Source organism: Mya arenaria, chromosome 10, assembly GCF_026914265.1.
Source record: "Mya arenaria isolate MELC-2E11 chromosome 10, ASM2691426v1".
Taxonomy (NCBI): Eukaryota; Metazoa; Mollusca; class Bivalvia; order Myida; family Myidae; genus Mya; species Mya arenaria.
In genome coordinates this window covers 9,124,506-9,143,010 of record NC_069131.1, presented here as the reverse complement: position 1 = coordinate 9,143,010, position 18,505 = coordinate 9,124,506, and the positions used below count along the sequence as shown (strand labels likewise).

Sequence of the window (18,505 nt, the reverse complement as noted above, 5' to 3'; positions counted from 1 at the left end):
GGTTAGTCCCTGTAGTATCGTATAACAAGCAGAGTCATTGCTATTGGGTTAGTCCCTGTAGTATCGTATAACAAACAGAGTCATTGCTATTGGGTTAGTGCCTGTAGTATTAGTATTGTATAACAAGCAGAGTCATTGCTATTGGATGAGTGCTTGTAGTATCGTATAACAAGCAGAGTCATTGCTATTGGTGTGAGTGCCTGTAGTATCGTATAACAGCAGAGTCATTGCTATTGGGTAAGTGCTTGTAGTATCGTATAACAAGCAGAGTCATTGCTATTGGGTTAGTGCCTGTAGTATCGTATAACAAGCAGAGTCATTGCTATTGGGTTAGTCCCTGTAGTATCGTATAACAAGCAGGGTCATTGCTATTGGGTGAGTGCCTGTAGTATCGTATAACAAGCAGAGTCATTGCTATTGGGTTAGTCCCTGTAGTATCGTATAACAAGCAGGGTCATTGCTATTGGGTTAGTAACTGTAGTATCGTATAACAAGCAGGGCCATTGCTATTGGGTTAGTCCCAGTAGTAATGTATAACAAGCAGAGTCATTTATATTGGGTTAGTGCCTGTAGTATCGTATAACAAGCAGAGTCATTGCTATTGGGTTAGTCCCTGTAGTATCGTATAACAAGCAGGGTCATTGCTATTGGGTTAGTCCCAGTAGTATCGTATAACAAGCAGAGTCATTGCTATTGGGTTAGTCCCTGTGGTATCATATAACAAGCAGAGTCATTGCTATTGGGTTAGTCCCTGTAGTATCGTATAACAAGCAGGGTCATTGCTATTGGGTTAGTAACTGTAGTATCGTATAACAAGCAGGGCCATTGCTATTGGGTTAGTCCCAGTAGTAATGTATAACAAGCAGAGTCATTTATATTGGGTTAGTACCTGTAGTATCGTATAACAAGCAGAGTCATTGCTATTGGGTTAGTCCCTGTAGTATCGTATAACAAGCAGGGTCATTGCTATTGGGTTAGTCCCTGTAGTATCGTATAACAAGCAGGGTCATTGCTATTGGGTTAGTAACTGTAGTATCGTATAACAAGCAGAGTCATTGCTATTGGGTAAGTGCTTGTAGTATCGTATAACAAGCAGAGTCCCTGCTATTGGGTTAGTGCCTGTAGTATCGTATAACAAGCAGAGTCCCTGCTATTGTGTTAGTCCCTGTAGTGTTGTATAACAAGCAGAGTCATTGCTATTGGGTTAGTCCCTTTAGTATCGTATAACAGCAGAGTCATTGCTATTGGGTTAGTCCCTGTAGTATCGTATAACAAGCAGAGTCATTGCTATTTGGTTAGTCCCTGTAGTATCGTATAACAAGCAGAGTCATTGCTATTGGGTTAGTCCCTGTAGTATCGTATAACAAGCAGAGTCATTGCTATTGGGTTAGTCCCTGTAGTATCGTATAACAAGCAGAGCCATTGCTATTGGGTTAGTCCCTGTAGTATCGTATAACAAGCATAGCCATTGCTATTGGGTTAGTCCCTGTAGTATCGTATAACAAGCAGAGCCATTGCTATTGGGTTAGTCCCTGTAGTATCGTATAACAGCAGAGCCATTGCTATTGGGTTAATCCCTGTAGTATCGTATAACAAGCAGAGTCATTGCTATTGGGTTAGTCCCTGTAGTATCGTATAACAAGCAGAGCCATTGCTATTGGGTTAATCCCTGTAGTATCGTATAACAAGCAGAGCCATTGCTATTGGGTTAGTCCCTGTAGTATCGTATAACAAGCAGAGTCATTGCTATTGGGTTAGTCCCTGTAGTATCGTATAACAAGCAGAGCCATTGCTATTGGGTTAGTCCCTGTAGTATCGTATAACAGCAGAGCCATTGCTATTGGGTTAGTCCCTGTAGTATCGTATAAAAAGCAGGGTCATTGCTATTGGGTTAGTCCCTGTAGTGTCGTATAACAAGCAGAGTCATTGCTATTGGGTTAGTCTCTGTAGTGTCGTATAACAAGCAGAGTCATTGCTATTGGGTTAGTCCCTGTGGTATCGTATAACAAGCAGAGTCTTTGCTATTGGGTTAGTCCCAGTAGAATCGTATAAAAAGCAGGGTCATTGCTATTGGGTTAGTCCCAGTAGTATCTTATAACAAGCAGAGTCATTGCTATTGGGTTAGTCCCTGTGGTATCATATAACAAGCAGAGTCATTGCTATTGGGTTAGTCCCTGTAGTATCGTATAACAAGCAGAGTCATTGCTATTGGGTTAGTCCCTGTAGTATCGTATAACAGCAGAGCCATTGCTATTGGGTTAATCCCTGTAGTATCGTATAACAAGCAGAGTCATTGCTATTGGGTTAGTCCCTGTAGTATCGTATAACAAGCAGAGTCATTGCTATTGGGTTAGTCCCTGTAGTATCGTATAACAAGCAGAGCCATTGCTATTGGGTTAGTCCCTGTAGTATCGTATAACAAGCAGAGTCATTGCTATTGGGTTAGTCCCAGTAGTATCGTATAACAGCAGAGCCATTGCTTTTGGGTTAGTCCCTGTAGTATCGTATAAAAAGCAGGGTCATTGCTATTGGGTTAGTCCCTGTAGTGTCGTATAACAAGCAGAGTCTTTGCTATTGGGTTAGTCCCAGTAGAATCGTATAAAAAGCAGGGTCATTGCTATTGGATTCCCAGTAGTATCGTATAACAAGCAGAGTCATTGCTATTGGGTTAGTCCCTGTGGTATCATATAACAAGCAGAGTCATTGCTATTGGGTTAGTCCCTGTAGTATCGTATAACAAGCAGAGTCATTGCTATTGGGTTAGTCCCTGTAGTATCGTATAAAAAGCAGGGTCATTGCTATTGGGTTAGTCCCAGTAGTATCGTATAACAAGCAGAGTCATTGCTATTGGGTTAGTCCCTGTAGTATCGTATAGCAAGCAGAGTCATTGATATTGTGTTAGTCCCAGTAGTTTCGTATAACAAGCAGAGTCATTGCTATTGGGTTAGTGCCTGTAGTATCGTATAACAAGCAGGGTCATTGCTATTGTGTTAGTCCCTGTAGTATCGTATAACAAGCAGGGTCATTGCTATTGGGTTAGTCCCTGTAGTAATGTATAACAAGCAGAGTCATTTCTATTGGGTTAGTGCCTGTAGTATCGTATAACAAGCAGAGTCATTGCTATTGAGATAGTCCCTGTAGTATCGTATAACAAGCAGGGTCATTGCTATTGGGTTAGTAATTGTAGTATCGTATAACAAGCAGGGTCATTGCTATTGGGTTAGTCCCTGTAGTATCGTATAACAAGCAGAGTCATTGCTATTGGGTTAGTCCCTGTAGTGTCGTATAACAAGCAGAGTCATTGCTATAGGGTTAGTGCCTGTAGTATCGTATAACAAGTAGAGTCATTGCTATTGGGTTAGTCCCTGTAGTATAGTATAACAAGCAGAGTAATTGCTATTGGGTTAGTCCCTGTAGTAATGTATAACAAGCAGAGTCATTGCTATTGGGTAAGTGCTTGTAGTATCGTATAACAAGCAGAGTCATTGCTATTGGGTTAGTCCCTGTAGTATCGTATAACAAGCAGGGTCATTGCTATTGGGTTAGTCCTTGTAGTATCGTATAACAAGCATAGTCATTGCTATTGGGTTAGTGCCTGTAGTATCGTATAACAAGCAGAGTCATTGCTATTGGGTTAGTGCCTGTAGTATCGTATAACAAGCAGGGTCATTGCTATTGGGTTAGTCCCTGTAGTATCGTATAACAAGCAGAGTCATTGCTATTGGGTAAGTCTATGTAGTGGCGTATAACAAGCAGAGTCATTGCTATTGGGTTAGTCCCTGTGGTATCGTATAACAAGCAGAGTCTTTGCTATTGGGTTAGTCCAGTAGAATCGTAAAAAAAGCAGGGTCATTGCTATTGGGTTAGTCCCAGTAGTATCGTATAACAAGCAGAGTCATTGCTATTGGGTTAGTCCCTGTGGTATCATATAACAAGCAGAGTCATTGCTATTGGGTTAGTCCCTGTGGTATCGTATAACAAGCAGAGTCATTGCTATTGGGTTAGTCCCTGTAGTATCGTATAACAAGCAGGGTCATTGCTATTGGGTTAGTCCCAGTAGTATCGTATAACAAGCAGAGTCATTTCTATTGGGTTAGTCCCTGTGGTATCGTATAACAAGCAGAGTCATTGCTATTGGGTTAGTCCCTGTAGTATCGTATAACAAGCAGGGTCATTGCTATTGGGTTAGTAACTGTAGTATCGTATAACAAGCAGGGCCATTGCTATTGGGTTAGTCCCAGTAGTAATGTATAACAAGCAGAGTCATTTATATTGGGTTAGTGCCTGTAGTATCGTATAACAAGCAGAGTCATTGCTATTGGGTTAGTCCCTGTAGTATCGTATAACAAGCAGGGTCATTGCTATTGGGTTAGTCCCTGTAGTATCGTATAACAAGCAGAGTCATTGCTATTGGGTTAGTCCCTGTAGTATCGTATAACAAGCAGAGTCATTGCTATTGGGTTAGTCCCTGTGGTATCATATAACAAGCAGAGTCATTGGTAATGGGTTAGTCAATGTGGTATCTTATAAAAAGCAGAGTCATTGCTATTGGGTTAGTGCCTGTAGTATCGTAAAGCAAGCAGAGTCATTGATATTGTGTTAGTCCCAGTAGTTTCGTATAACAAGCAGAGTCATTGCTATTGGGTTAGTGCCTGTAGTATCGTATAACAAGCAGAGTCATTGCTATTGGGTTAGTCCCTGTAGTATCGTATAACAAGCAGAGTCATTGCTATTGGGTTAGTCCCAGTAGTATCGTATAACAAGCAGGGTCATTGCTATTGTGTTAGTCCCTGTAGTATCGTATAACAAGCAGGGTCATTGCTATTGGGCTAGTCCCTGTAGTTTCGTATAACAAGCAGAGTCATTTCTATTGGGTTAGTGCCTGTAGTATCGTATAACAAGCAGGGTCATTGCTATTGTGTTAGTCCCTGTAGTATCGTATAACAAGCAGGGTCATTGCTATTGGGCTAGTCCCTGTAGTTTCGTATAACAAGCAGAGTCATTTCTATTGGGTTAGTGCCTGTAGTATCGTATAACAAGCAGAGTCATTGCTATTTTGTTAGTCCCTGTAGTATCGTATAACAAGCAGAGTCATTGCTATTGGGTAAGTCTATGTAGTGGCGTATAACAAGCAGAGTCATTGCTATTGGGTTAGTCCCTGTGATATCGTATAACAAGCAGAGTCATTGCTATTGGGTTAGTCCCAGTAGTATCGCATAAAAAGCAGGGTCATTGCTATTGGGTTAGTCCCAGTAGTATCGTATAACAAGCAGAGTCATTGCTATTGGGTTAGTCCCTGTGGTATCATATAACAAGCAGAGTCATTGCTATTGGGTTAGTCAATGTGGTATCTTATAAAAAGCAGAGTCATTGCTATTGGGTTAGTCCCTGTAGTATCGTATAGCAAGCAGAGTCATTGATATTGTGTTAGTCCCAGTAGTTTCGTATAACAAGCAGAGTCATTGCTATTGGGTTAGTGCCTGTAGTATCGTATAACAAGCAGGGTCATTGCTATTGTGTTAGTCCCTGTAGTATCGTATAACAAGCAGGGTCATTGCTATTGGGTTAGTCCCTGTAGTAATGTATAACAAGCAGAGTCATTAATTTTATTGGGTTAGTGCCTGTAGTATCGTATAACAAGCAGAGTCATTGCTATTGGGTTAGTCCCTGTAGTATCGTATAACAAGCAGGGTCATTGCTATTGGGTTAGTCCCTGTAGTATCGTATAACAAGCAGGGTCATTGCTATTGGGTTAGTCCCTGTAGTATCGTATAACAAGCAGAGTCATTGCTATTGGGTTAGTCCCTGTAGTATCGTATAACAAGCAGAGTCATTGCTATTGGGTTAGTGCCTGTAGTATCGTATAACAAGCAGAGTCATTGCTATTGGGTTAGTCCCTGTAGTATCGTATAACAAGCAGAGTAATTGCTATTGGGTTAGTCCCTGTAGTAATGTATAACAAGCAGAGTCATTGCTATTGGGTAAGTGCTTGTAGTATCGTATAACAAGCAGGGTCATTGCTATTGGGTTAGTCCCTGTAGTATCGTATAACAAGCAGGGTCATTGCTATTGGGTTAGTCCTTGTAGTATCGTATAACAAGCATAGTCATTGCTATTGGGTTAGTGCCTGTAGTATCGTATAACAAGCAGAGTCATTGCTATTGGGTTAGTCCCTGTAGTATCGTATAACAAGCAGGGTCATTGCTATTGGGTTAGTCCCTGTAGTATCGTATAACAAGCAGAGTCATTGCTATTGGGTAAGTCTATGTAGTGGCGTATAACAAGCAGAGTCATTGCTATTGGGTTAGTGCCTGTGGTATCGTATAACAAGCAGAGTCATTGCTATTGGGTTAGTCCCTGTAGTATCGTATAACAAGCAGGGTCATTGCTATTGGGTTAGTCCCAGTAGTATCGTATAACAAGCAGAGTCATTGCTATTGGGTTAGTCCCTGTGGTATGATATAACAAGCAGAGTCATTGCTATTGGGTTAGTCAATGTGGTATCTTATAAAAAGCAGAGTCATTGCTATTGGGTTAGTCCCTGAAGTATCGTATAGCAAGCAGAGTCATAGATATTGTGTTAGTGCCAGTAGTTTCGTATAACAAGCAGAGTCATTGCTATTGGGTTAGTGCCTGTAGTATCGTATAACAAGCAGGGTCATTGCTATTGTGTTAGTCCCTGTAGTATCGTATAACAAGCAGGGTCATTGCTATTGGGTTAGTCCATGTAGTAATGTATAACAAGCAGAGTCATTTCTATTGGGTTAGTGCCTGTAGTATCGTATAACAAGCAGAGTCATTGCTATTTAGTTAGTCCCTGTAGTATCGTATAACAAGCAGGGTCATTGCTATTGGGTTAGTCCCTGTAGTATCGTATAGCAAGCAGAGTCATTGATATTGTGTTAGTCCCAGTAGTTTCGTATAACAAGCAGAGTCATTGCTATTGGGTTAGTGCCTGTAGTATCGTATAACAAGCAGGGTCATTGCTATTGTGTTAGTCCATGTAGTATCGTATAACAAGCAGGGTCATTGCTATTGGGTTAGTCCCTGTAGTAATGTATAACAAGCAGAGTCATTTCTATTGGGTTAGTGCCTGTAGTAATGTATAACAAGCAGAGTCATTGCTATTGGGTAAGTGCTTGTAGTATCGTATAACAAGCAGGGTCATTGCTATTGGGTTAGTCCCTGTAGTATCGTATAACAAGCAGGGTCATTGCTATTGGGTTAGTCCCTGTAGTATCGTATAACAAGCAGAGTCATTGCTATTGGGTTAGTCCCTGTAGTATCGTATAACAAGCAGAGTCATTGCTATTGGGTTAGTGCCTGTAGTGTCGTATAACAAGCAGAGTCATTGCTATTGGGTTAGTGCCTTTAGTATCGTATAACAAGCAGAGTCATTGCTATTGGATCAGGCCCTGTAGTATCGTATAACAAGCAGGGTCATTGCTATTGGGTTAGTCCCTGAAGTATCGTATAACAAGCAGAGTCATTGCTATTGGGTTAGTCCCTGTAGTGTCGTATAGCAAGCAGAGTCATTGCTATTGGGTGAGTGCCTGTAGTATTGTATAACAAGCAGAGTCATTGTTATTGGGTTAGTCCCTGTAGTAATGAATAACAAGCAGAGTCATTGCTATTGGGTTAGTCCCTGTAGTAATGTATAACAAGCAGAGTCATTGCTATTGGGTAAGTGCTTGTAGTATCGTTTAACAAGCAGAGTCCCTGCTATTGGGTTAGTGCCTGTAGTATCGTATAACAAGCAGAGTCCCTGCTATTGTGTTAGTCCCTGTAGTGTCGTATAACAAGCAGAGTCACTGCTAATGGGTGAGTGCCTGTAGTATCGTATAACAAGCAGAGTCATTGCTATTGGGTTAGTCCCTGTAGTATCGTATAACAAGCAGAGTCATTGCTATTGGGTTAGTCCCTGTAGTATCGTATAGCAAGCAGAGTCATTGATATTGTGTTAGTCCCAGTAGGTTCGTATATCAAGCAGAACCATTGCTATTGGGTTAGTCCCTTTAGTATCATATAACAAACAGAGTCATTGCTATTGGGTTAGTGCCTGTAGTATTAGTATTGTATAACAAGCAGAGTCATTGGATGAGTGCCTGTAGTATCGTATAACAAGCAGAGTCATTGCTATTGGGTGAGTGCCTGTAGTATCGTATAACAAGCAGAGTCATTGCTATTGGGTGAGTGTCTGTAGTATCGTATAACAAACAGAGTCATTGTTATTGGGCAAGTGCCTGTAGTATCGTATAACAAGCAGGGTCATTGCTATTGGATCAGTCCCTGTGGTATCGTATAACAAGCAGAGTCATTGCTATTGGGTTAGTCCCTGTAGTATCGTATAACAAGCAGAGTCATTGCTATTGGGTGAGTGCCTGTAGTATCGTATAACAAGCAGAGTCATTGCTATTGGGTTAGTCCCTGTAGTATCGTATAACAAGCAGGGTCATTGCTATTGGGTGAGTGCCTGTAGTATCGTATAACAAGCAGAGTCATTGCTATTGGGTGAGTGCCTGTAGTATCGTATAACAAGCAGAGTCATTGCTATTGGGTGAGTGCCTGTAGTATCGTATAACAAGCAGAGTCATTGCTATTGGGTGAGTGCCTGTAGTATCGTATAACAAGCAGAGTCATTGCTATTGGGTGAGTGTCTGTAGTATCGTATAACAAACAGAGTCATTGCTATTGGGCAAGTGCCTGTAGTATCGTATAACAAGCAGGGTCATTGCTATTGGATCAGTCCCTGTGGTATCGTATAACAAGCAGAGTCATTGCTATTGGGTTAGTCCCTGTAGTATCGTATAGCAAGCAGAGTCATTGATATTGTGTGAGTCCCAGTAGTTTCGTATATCAAGCAGAACCATTGCTATTGGGTTAGTCCCTGTAGTATCATATAACAAACAGAGTCATTGCTATTGGGTTAGTGCCTGTAGTATTAGTATTGTATAACAAGCAGAGTCATTGCTATTGGATGAGTGCTTGTAGTATCGTATAACAAGCAGAGTCATTGCTATTGGGTGAGTGCCTGTAGTATCGTATAACAAGCAGAGTCATTGCTATTGGGTTAGTCCCTGTAGTATCGTATAACAAGCAGGGTCATTGCTATTGGGTTAGTCCCTGTAGTATCGTATAACAAGCAGAGTCATTGCTATTGGGTTAGTCCCTGTAGTATCGTATAACAAGCAGGGTCATTGCTATTGGGTGAGTGCCTGTAGTATCGTATAACAAGCAGAGTCATTGCTATTGGGTGAGTGCCTGTAGTATCGTATAACAAGCAGAGTCATTGCTATTGGGTGAGTGTCTGTAGTATCGTATAACAAACAGAGTCATTGCTATTGGGCAAGTGCCTGTAGTATCGTATAAAAAGCAGGGTCATTGCTATTGGATTAGTCCCTGTAGTATCGTATAACAAGCAGAGTCATTGCTATTGGGTTAGTCCCTGTAGTATCGTATAACAAGCAGAGTCATTGCTATTGGGTTAGTCCCTGTAGTATCGTATAACAAGAAGGGTCATTGCTATTGGGTTAGTCCCTGTAGTGTCGTATAACAAGCAGGGTCATTGCTATTGGGTTAGTCCCTGTAGTATCGTATAACAAGCAGGGTCATTGCTATTGGGTTAGTCCCTGTAGTATCGTATAACAAGCAGGGTCATTGCTATTGGGTTAGTCCCTGTAGTGTCGTATAACAAGCAGAGTCATTGCTATTGGGTTAGTGCCTGTAGTATCGTATAACAAGCAGAGTCATTGCTATTGGGTGAGTGCCTGTAGTATCGTATAACAAGCAGAGTCATTGCTATTGGGTTAGTCCCTGTAGTAATGTATAACAAGCAGAGTCATTGCTATTGGGTTAGTGCCTGTAGTATCGTATAACAAGCAGAGTAATTGCTATTGGGTTAGTCCCTGTAGTATCGTATAACAAGCAGAGTCATTGCTATTGTGTTAGTCCCTGTAGTATCGTATAACAAGCAGAGTCCCTGCTATTGGGTTAGTGCCTGTAGTATCGTATAACAAGCAGAGTCCCTGCTATTGGGTTAGTCCCTGTAGTGTCATATAACAAGCAGAGTCACTGCTATTGGGTGAGTGCCTGTAGTATCGTATAACAAGGAGAGCCATTGCTATTGGGTTAGTCCCTGTAGTATCGTATAACAAACAGAGTCATTGCTATTGGGTTAGTCCCTGTAGTATCGTATAACAAGCAGAGTCATTGCTATTGGGTTAGTGCCTTTAGTATCGTATAACAAACAGGGTCATTGCTATTGGGTTAGTGCCTGTAGTATCGTATTACAAGGAGAGCCATTGCTATTGGATAAGTGCCTGTAGTATCGTATAACAAACAGAGTCACTGCTATTGGGTGAGTGCCTGTAGTATCGTATTACAAGGAGAGCCATTGCTATTGGGTTAGTGCCTGTAGTATCGTATAAGAAACAGAGTCATTGCTATTGGGTTAGTCCCTGTAGTATCGTATAACAAGCAGGGTCATTGCTATTGGATCAGTCCCTGTAGTATCGTATAACAAGCAGAGTCATTGCTATTGGGTTAGTCCCTGTAGTATCGTATAACAAGCAGAGTCATTGCTATTGGGTTAGTGCCTGTAGTATCGTATAACAAGCAGAGTCATTGCTATTGGGTTAGTGCCTGTAGTATCGTATAACAAGCAGGGTCATTGCTATTGGGTTAGTCCCTGTAGTATAGTATAACAAACAGAGTCATTGGTATTGTGTTAGTCCCTGTAGTATCGTATAACAAGCAGAGTCCCTGCTATTGTGTTAGTCCCTGTAGTGTCGTATAACAAGCAGAGTCACTGTTATTGGGTGAGTGCCTCTGGTATCGTATAACAAGCAGGGTCATTGCTATTGGGTTAGTGCCTGTAGTATCGTATAACAAGCAGGGTCATTGATATTGTGTTAGTGCCTGTAGTGTCGTATACCAAGCAGAGTCACTGCTATTGTGTTAGTCCCTGTGGTATCGTATAACAAGCAGAGTCATTGCTATTGGGTTAATCCCTGTAGTGTCGTATACCAAGCAGAGTCACTGCTATTGTGTTAGTCCCTGTGGTATCGTATAACAAGCAGGGTTATTGCTATTGGGTTAGTGCCAGTAGTGTCGTATACCAAGCAGAGTCACTGCTATTGGGTTAGTGCCTGTAGTATCGTATAACAAGCAGAGTCATTGCTATTGGGTTAATCCCTGTAGTGTCGTATACCAAGCAGAGTCATTGCTATTGTGTTAGTCCCTGTGGTATCGTATAACAAGCAGGGTTATTGCTATTGGGTTAGTGCCTGTAGTGTCGTATAACAAGCAGAGTCACTGCTATTGGGTTAGTGCCTGTGGTATCGTATAACAAGCAGAGTCACTGCTATTGTGTTAGTCCCTGTGGTATCGTATAACAAGCAGAGTCATTGCTATTGTGTAAGCCACCGTGGTATCGTATAACAAGCGGAGTCTTTGCTATTGGGCTAGTGTCTGTGGCATCGCTTGATTTAGCTGATCACTTAAGCATTTTTAAGCTCGATATCAGTTGGTTATTATCTAATTCTAGGTGTGCATGCTTCAAATTCAGCAGTCATCAAGGAGAAGAAGCCCTGTGTTCGAGACGAAATGTGCTTCTTTAATCGTAAGTCCTTAATTTGTGTTTGCTATGAGCGACCTAATTAAAAAAGTCCTAAACAATCGTTATGTATTCTTATACGCTTGCGTTAATTATAACGATAATTTGTGATGTAATTGTTTGAGATAAAAAATGGATTTAAAATCTCAAGGCATTTAATCTGATGTCATTAAACACAAGCTCATGCTTGGTACAATGTCCAAGTAGTGGAAATTGCATTGTAAGGTTAATTATATTGATATTGTTCTTTCGTCTCTTTGTTATATACTAGTATTTGATTAAAGTTATGCTTGCTCATCGAGTGTATAAATACTTTCTAAAAGGGTAAATCAAGCAATTGTACGAGTATTCGTATGTGTAGTACAACTCCTGACCGTTCCTATAACATATCGAGGTTTGATATGAACATATAATAGGAACGCCTCAGCCACGCCGAGAGCCAATAAGGAATTCTTCCATCGGGATGAATACACGTGAAATAGGGCGACATTTCGGATGATCCAACATACCGTGACCAACCTAACTAACATGTATAATTGTAAATGCACTGTACGTGAAAAGAGGCGATCAGACGATCAGACGTTACAGAGTGACAACGTCAAGTTACGACAGTCTATTACGTATGACACATTTACGTGAGAGGTTTACTTCCATGGTTGTATAATTTGCAAGTGAGAAAATTGGGGTAAAAAAAACGTGCATGCTTCACCAGTTCGATTAAGATTGGTTAAGGGCATCTAACGGCCGTATAGTGTTAAGCGAGGGAAAGTGTAAACAACTGAGCGACGACGGACACGCGTAACGCGTTATGCACTTCGTCTCAGTGAGACCGGCAATGTGTTGTTTTCGCGGACGAGTCACTTTTTGTATTGAGATGTGTTATGGAAGTGGTGAATAAGAGACCAGGAGGGAAAATCGCAGGCGGCTATGTACGTCAATTGTAACGTTGGTGGCGGTGTTAGAGTAATGGTGTGAGGAGGCATATCTTAGTACCAGAATACCCCTCTAGTAGTGGTCGATATACATTTACAGCGCTGTGGTATACAAACTCGATCTTTGAACTGCATACTCTTCCGGCTTTGAACGCTTTGCGCCGAGATCATTTTGTTTTATCAGGACAACGCTTGACCCATACTTGGCATAGATAACGATGAGCTACTCAGGTGAATTCACCTTCAATGTGTTGTCACGGCCTGCATTCCCCGCGCTCCCAGAGTCCTTAATATCAAGCCATTCTAGGACTAGATTTGGTGAGTGTCTTTGGCGGCCCACGTTATGTCAGTAAAATGCCAAGCTGATCACTGCCCGCATACTGGGGCGACGCCATTACCCAGTACCGGGACCAGCGGCTTTTTTGGAGTATGATGAACTTCGTGTGAATGGCGGACATACACTCTTTTAAGAGTGGGTGACTTAATGTTCGTATAGAAATGTTGAAGAAAGTAATCATTGTAATTTAATCTATCTGCTTACTCGCTCTGTTTCGTTATTGTGTAAATTTCATAAATACACAACTATAATAATGAACTTTATACTCTATTGTAGTTATAACAATCTTCACGTTCTTTGACGAAATAAGGAAGAAAACAGTGAAACATTTACGAGGGAATATGAACAGGATAGTAACGATCAATTGTTGTCATAAAGGCCAAGTTCACCTATGGTTTTGGTTAACAGGTTTAAGGGAACGTTATTTGATATCTAAACGCTGTTATATCAATTTCAGACATGCATCGATGCAATGAAATCTTTAGGCCTCATTTCCGGTTCCGGGACGACAGGACATATGGTGGGAAAGAGAACTTCATATTATATAGGTATACTTCGGTTAAGATCAAAAACGTGAAAGTGGCCTAGAACTATTAAAAAGCGTGGGAGATTCTAGCACACCGGATAGGCATTCTAGCACACCGGATAAGCATTTTAGTACACCGGATAGGCATTTCCTTTTTTCTATCTGGCAAATGCTAATAGATAATTTCCCTTTACATAAACTTTACAAAAGTAAAGCTTCAAAACAAAACAAAATAACCCTTAAAAGACGATAGATTGTAGGAACTACTTGACGTATGCAGTGAATAAAAATTACTGCGCGTCATGGCGTCAGTAAACATCATCGAACGCGCTTTTTGGTGAAATGTACATAAATGCGTTTTTGTATGTCACTTTTTCACATAATTTAAGGTATGCTAAAAAATAATCAATCATGTGCGTCCGCTCACTACCAAATTGATAATTTTTTATGTTAACAAATATTTCCGTAAGACAGAGTAACAAAAGTTTAGTTATCACGTGATATTTTTTATTGCACGAAAAGACTTTCATACATTGGGTAAAATCACCGACGCCCTGCAATTTTAATGGGCTAGAGTCTGGATCATTTGCAATGTTTTTATTAGCCCTTTAAAACTGTAAATATAGTGTTTACATAATTTCATAGGTCAATCAAATTAAGTATACATACGCACTGCAGCATCCGATGATTTTGCGATGGCGATTTTTATTTTAAAACGAATATTGAAATGATGTGCGAATGTACCACAAAATGATAATCGTTGAACGGCCCGGGACACAAAACTGATTATGGCCAAGTATTAAATTAACAGATGAATGTATAGAGAAATATTCTTTTTTGGTGTTCACGTGGTGAAATTTATTGCTATCTTACACTGTAACAAACAATTTTTCTCTTTTATAAGCCTTAAATTTGAATTGAGTTTCATTTCATTACACGTTTTTAGTAAACGCACTAATTTCTATACCCACGTAACGTCATTTCGAAAATGACGTCGTTGAATTTGTGGCCATACCCTGGGCGCGCTGAAGTTCGATTTGAAATTGATAGCGGGCTATAATTTCAATAATATTATTATATAATATTAATTGACTGTTTTGAAACAGTGATTTTTTTTGTTCCACTGATAACTCTCTATAAACCAACTTTACGTTATCATTCTAATTGGTTGTCTACATTAAAGTAATTTGGTTTGTCTGGCTGCGCCGGACTTGAACTTTTTTTTCATACTCACCTCCAAATAAACAATAAACGATTCATATGATATGAAAATATTAAGTAGAACTTTCCACAGAAGTTCCTGGGTTCAATTTATATTATACAAATATTTCTAAAAACAGACACAAAGTCTAATTTGAAGGTTTGATTTGAGACTTTGTGGATTTGATATGTTTTCAATTTGTATTCAGTATCAGAATGAATTAACCCCAGGGTAACAAACATTCCTTGAAGTGAAGTCTGCATGATTTCATTTAATTTGAAACCAATCTGTATTGTTCTTACATTTATTTCATATTACAATCCAAAGACAAAATGGCTCTCCAGTGATTTGCCAAACTGATAAAACAACAAGTTCTTTATTATATATATATATAAATTTGGCTACATAGTTGTATAATAGAAACGATAAATAACTTAAAATGGTAAAATTGCATTGTGCTTATAATTAGAATATTGTTTATGTCTCCTTTTTCATTTCCATCTAGTGATATAGAGGATAGTTGTTTAATTAATTCTAAAATCGTAATGTATTTCACCGGATGAGCACTAAAATCTATTTTACGTTGCCACGAGTGAAATAATAACATTTGGGGTTCACGAGAGGGTTATTATATCCATAAATAAGGATATAAAATGACAGTTAATTGTAGTTTTTCAGAAAAGCGCGCCAAACTGTATGCGAACGTAACGTCATTTCGGAAATGACGTCCTTGAAATTGTGTCCCAGTCCCGTGCGCGCTCACGTTTTATTAGACAATTTAATTATTCTTTTATAAGAATCATATAAGCTTTATTATGAATCTGACAGTTTTCCAGCTTTTGATATCAGCAGAACGTTTAAGGTTTCTACCATTTTGTTTCTCTCAAATAAATTAATTTTACGTGAACACGTAACCATACAAACTAAAAACTAAATGTTAGAAGTGCAACAAAACATGATGTCTTTGTATATGAGTGGATTTGTAGAAGGCCTGCAACATTCTTCATCAGAAAATATCTTATAACAGATAACTGATGCGGATTTATATACGCATTAAATTGTTTAAGAAGCTGGTAAAATTTTAAACAGTTTCAAAAATGGATGGGCAAATGTGCTTCTTAGTAATATTATATAGTGGGACTCTCCAGGAAATCTCACTTTAAACATAATTTGCCGTTTTAAACGCTTGATGCATTTTAGCTGATTTAAATTTACTGATATACATTCTTATAAAAACAGTCCGAATGAGGCACATTATCTAGACATATTCGCTGTCATGCCATATTTGTTGTTTTCAGGTGGCCATTGCTTGCTGCAATGTTGTGGGGAGGACTTATGCAACAATGGATGTAACATGACAGATAAAGCACTGCCCACACCACCAACGACGGTCTTAACGACGCCTACAACTACAACAACAACAACAACTACTCCAACAACAACTCCAACAACAACAACTACAGCAACAACTACACCAACAACAACTTCTACTACCACTACGCCGCCAACAACCACTCCGACGACTACAACGCCAACTACGACAACACCAAGTAAGAATTCAATACAGCCTTCAAATGTTAATCAACCACAGCCAAACTATATGTGTGGTTTTATTATAATTGGTTTGGATTGAATTAATACACAATGCCATTGTATGATGGGTTTCAAAAGAAGACGGTTGAATATCGGATGCTGCGGTTAGATTCTAATGCTACGAGTAACTCCCAATCGTACGGCGAAATCCAAACGTAGCTAAATGGCTCCCAAAACATCTGTGTAATCGTCGAATACCTAACATAGTACCAATAAGATTTTAAAAGCCAAAAGCATTCGAAGAACTTAAAACGCCCTAGAAGCTTAAAGTATTCAAATTGCTGGAAGTATTATATCGTCTAAAAGTGTTCTATTCCAACGGCTAAAAGTATTATATCTTAACAGCTAAAGGCCTTTGAAAGTCAACAGTATTCAAACAGCTGAAAGTATTCCAATAAGTATAGTATTCCAACAGCGAATGGTAGTCTTGTTTGATGTTGTTTTTTGTGGAACAGGTTGTGAGCATGGCCTAGACTACTTCCGGGGCTCGTGTTACTCCTTTGTTGACAGAGAAATGGACTTCGATACTGCCAAGGTAATATATCCAATACAAGTGCTGACACAGCGACAAACTGTCAATAACTTGATTTCGACGTAGTGCTCTATGAATGCACAATAGAAATCACTGAGGTAAGACGTCTTATTGAGAGTTCAACTGCATACTGTTTTATACAATACTGATCAATTAAACACAGAACCGACCCTTCGGTGTCACAATACTATATGAAGAATGATATCACATTCATTATGATAAATATTGGGGTTACTGCACTTGTAACGGTCATCGATACCGGAGTTCATTTGGGGGTTCAAACTACCGAGTACCATACCCCACACTTGCCCCAATATTGGGCGGTAACGTGTTAGTACGGTCAGAGATACAGGAGTTCATTTGGGGTTCAAACTACAGAGTACCATACCTCACACTTGCCCCAATATTGGGCGGTACCGTGTTAGTAAGGTCAGCGATACAGGAGTTCATTTGGGGGTTCAAACTACCGAGTACCATACCCCACACTTGCCCCAATATTGGGCGGTGCCGTGTTAGTACGGTCAGCCATACAGAGATTCATTTGGGGGTTCAAACTACCGAGTACCATACCTCAAACTTGCCCCAATATTGGGGGTTACCGTGTAAGTACGGTCAGCGATACAGGAGTTCATTTGGGGGTTCAAACTACAGAGTACCATACCCCACACTTGCCCCAATATTGGGCGGTACCGTGTTAGTACGGTCAGAGATACAGGAGTTCATTTGGGGTTCAAACTACAGAGTACCATACCTCACACTTGCCCCAATATTGTGCGGTACCGTGTAAGTACGGTCAGCGATACAGGAGTTCATTTGGGGGTTCAAACTACCGAGTACCATACCTCACACTTGCCCCAATATTGGGGGTTACCGTGTAAGTACGGTCAGAGATACAGGGGTTCATTTGGGGTTCAAACTACCGAGTAACATACCTCACACTTGCCCAAATATTGGGGATTACCGTGTAAGTACGGTCAGCGATACAGGAGTTCATTTGGGGGTTCAAACTACCTAGTACCATACCCCACACTTGCCCAAAAATTGGGGTTACTGTGTAAGTACGGTCGGAGATACAGGAGTACATAAGGAGGTTCAAACTACCGTGTACCATACCTCACACTTGTCTTAACATTGTGGCACGCCTTTGTACGGTCAGCGATACAAGAGTTTATTGTGGGTTCAAACAAACGTGTATCATTCTTCACACTTGTCCCAACATTGGGGGTACCGCCTTGGAACAGTCAATGATACATGAGTTCAAAAAGAGTTCAAACTACCGAGTACCATACCTCACCCTTGTCTCAACATTGGGGTCACCGCTTTGGAATGGTCAGTTATGCATGAGTACATTGGGGGTTTAACTACTTAGTACCATACCTCAATTTTGTCCCAACATTGGGGTAACCGCCTTGGAACAGTCAGAGATATAGGAGTTCATAAGGAGTTCAACCACTGAGTACCAAACCTCAATTTTGTCCCAAAATTGGGGTAACCGCCTTGGAACAGTCAGAGATATAGGAGTTATGAAGGAGTTCAACCACTGAGTACCATACCTCAAGTTTGTCCAAACATTGGGGTAACCGCCTTGGAACAGTCAGAGATATAGGAGTTCATAAGGAGTTCAATTACTGAGTACCATACCTCAATTTTGTCCCAACATTGGAGTAACCGCCTTGGAACAGTCAGAGATATAGGAGTTCAAAAGGAGTTCAACTACTGAGTACCATACCTCAATTTTGTCCCAACATTGGGGTAACCGCCTTGGAACAG

The 18,505-nt window shown here is 40.3% G+C and overlaps 1 protein-coding gene across 1 annotated transcript in view; it reads left to right on the top strand.

Moving 5' to 3' along the window:
• The window catches only part of LOC128207006 (uncharacterized), a gene marked incomplete in the record, with an annotated part of 33,529 nt that overhangs the window by 10,454 nt on the left and 4,570 nt on the right, over nucleotides 1-18,505 (top strand). Inside the window, 4 exon segments of the mRNA XM_052909790.1 lie at nucleotides 11,570-11,620; nucleotides 13,341-13,431; nucleotides 15,909-16,160; nucleotides 16,659-16,738. Coding sequence (XP_052765750.1) covers nucleotides 11,570-11,620; nucleotides 13,341-13,431; nucleotides 15,909-16,160; nucleotides 16,659-16,738 — 474 coding nt within the window.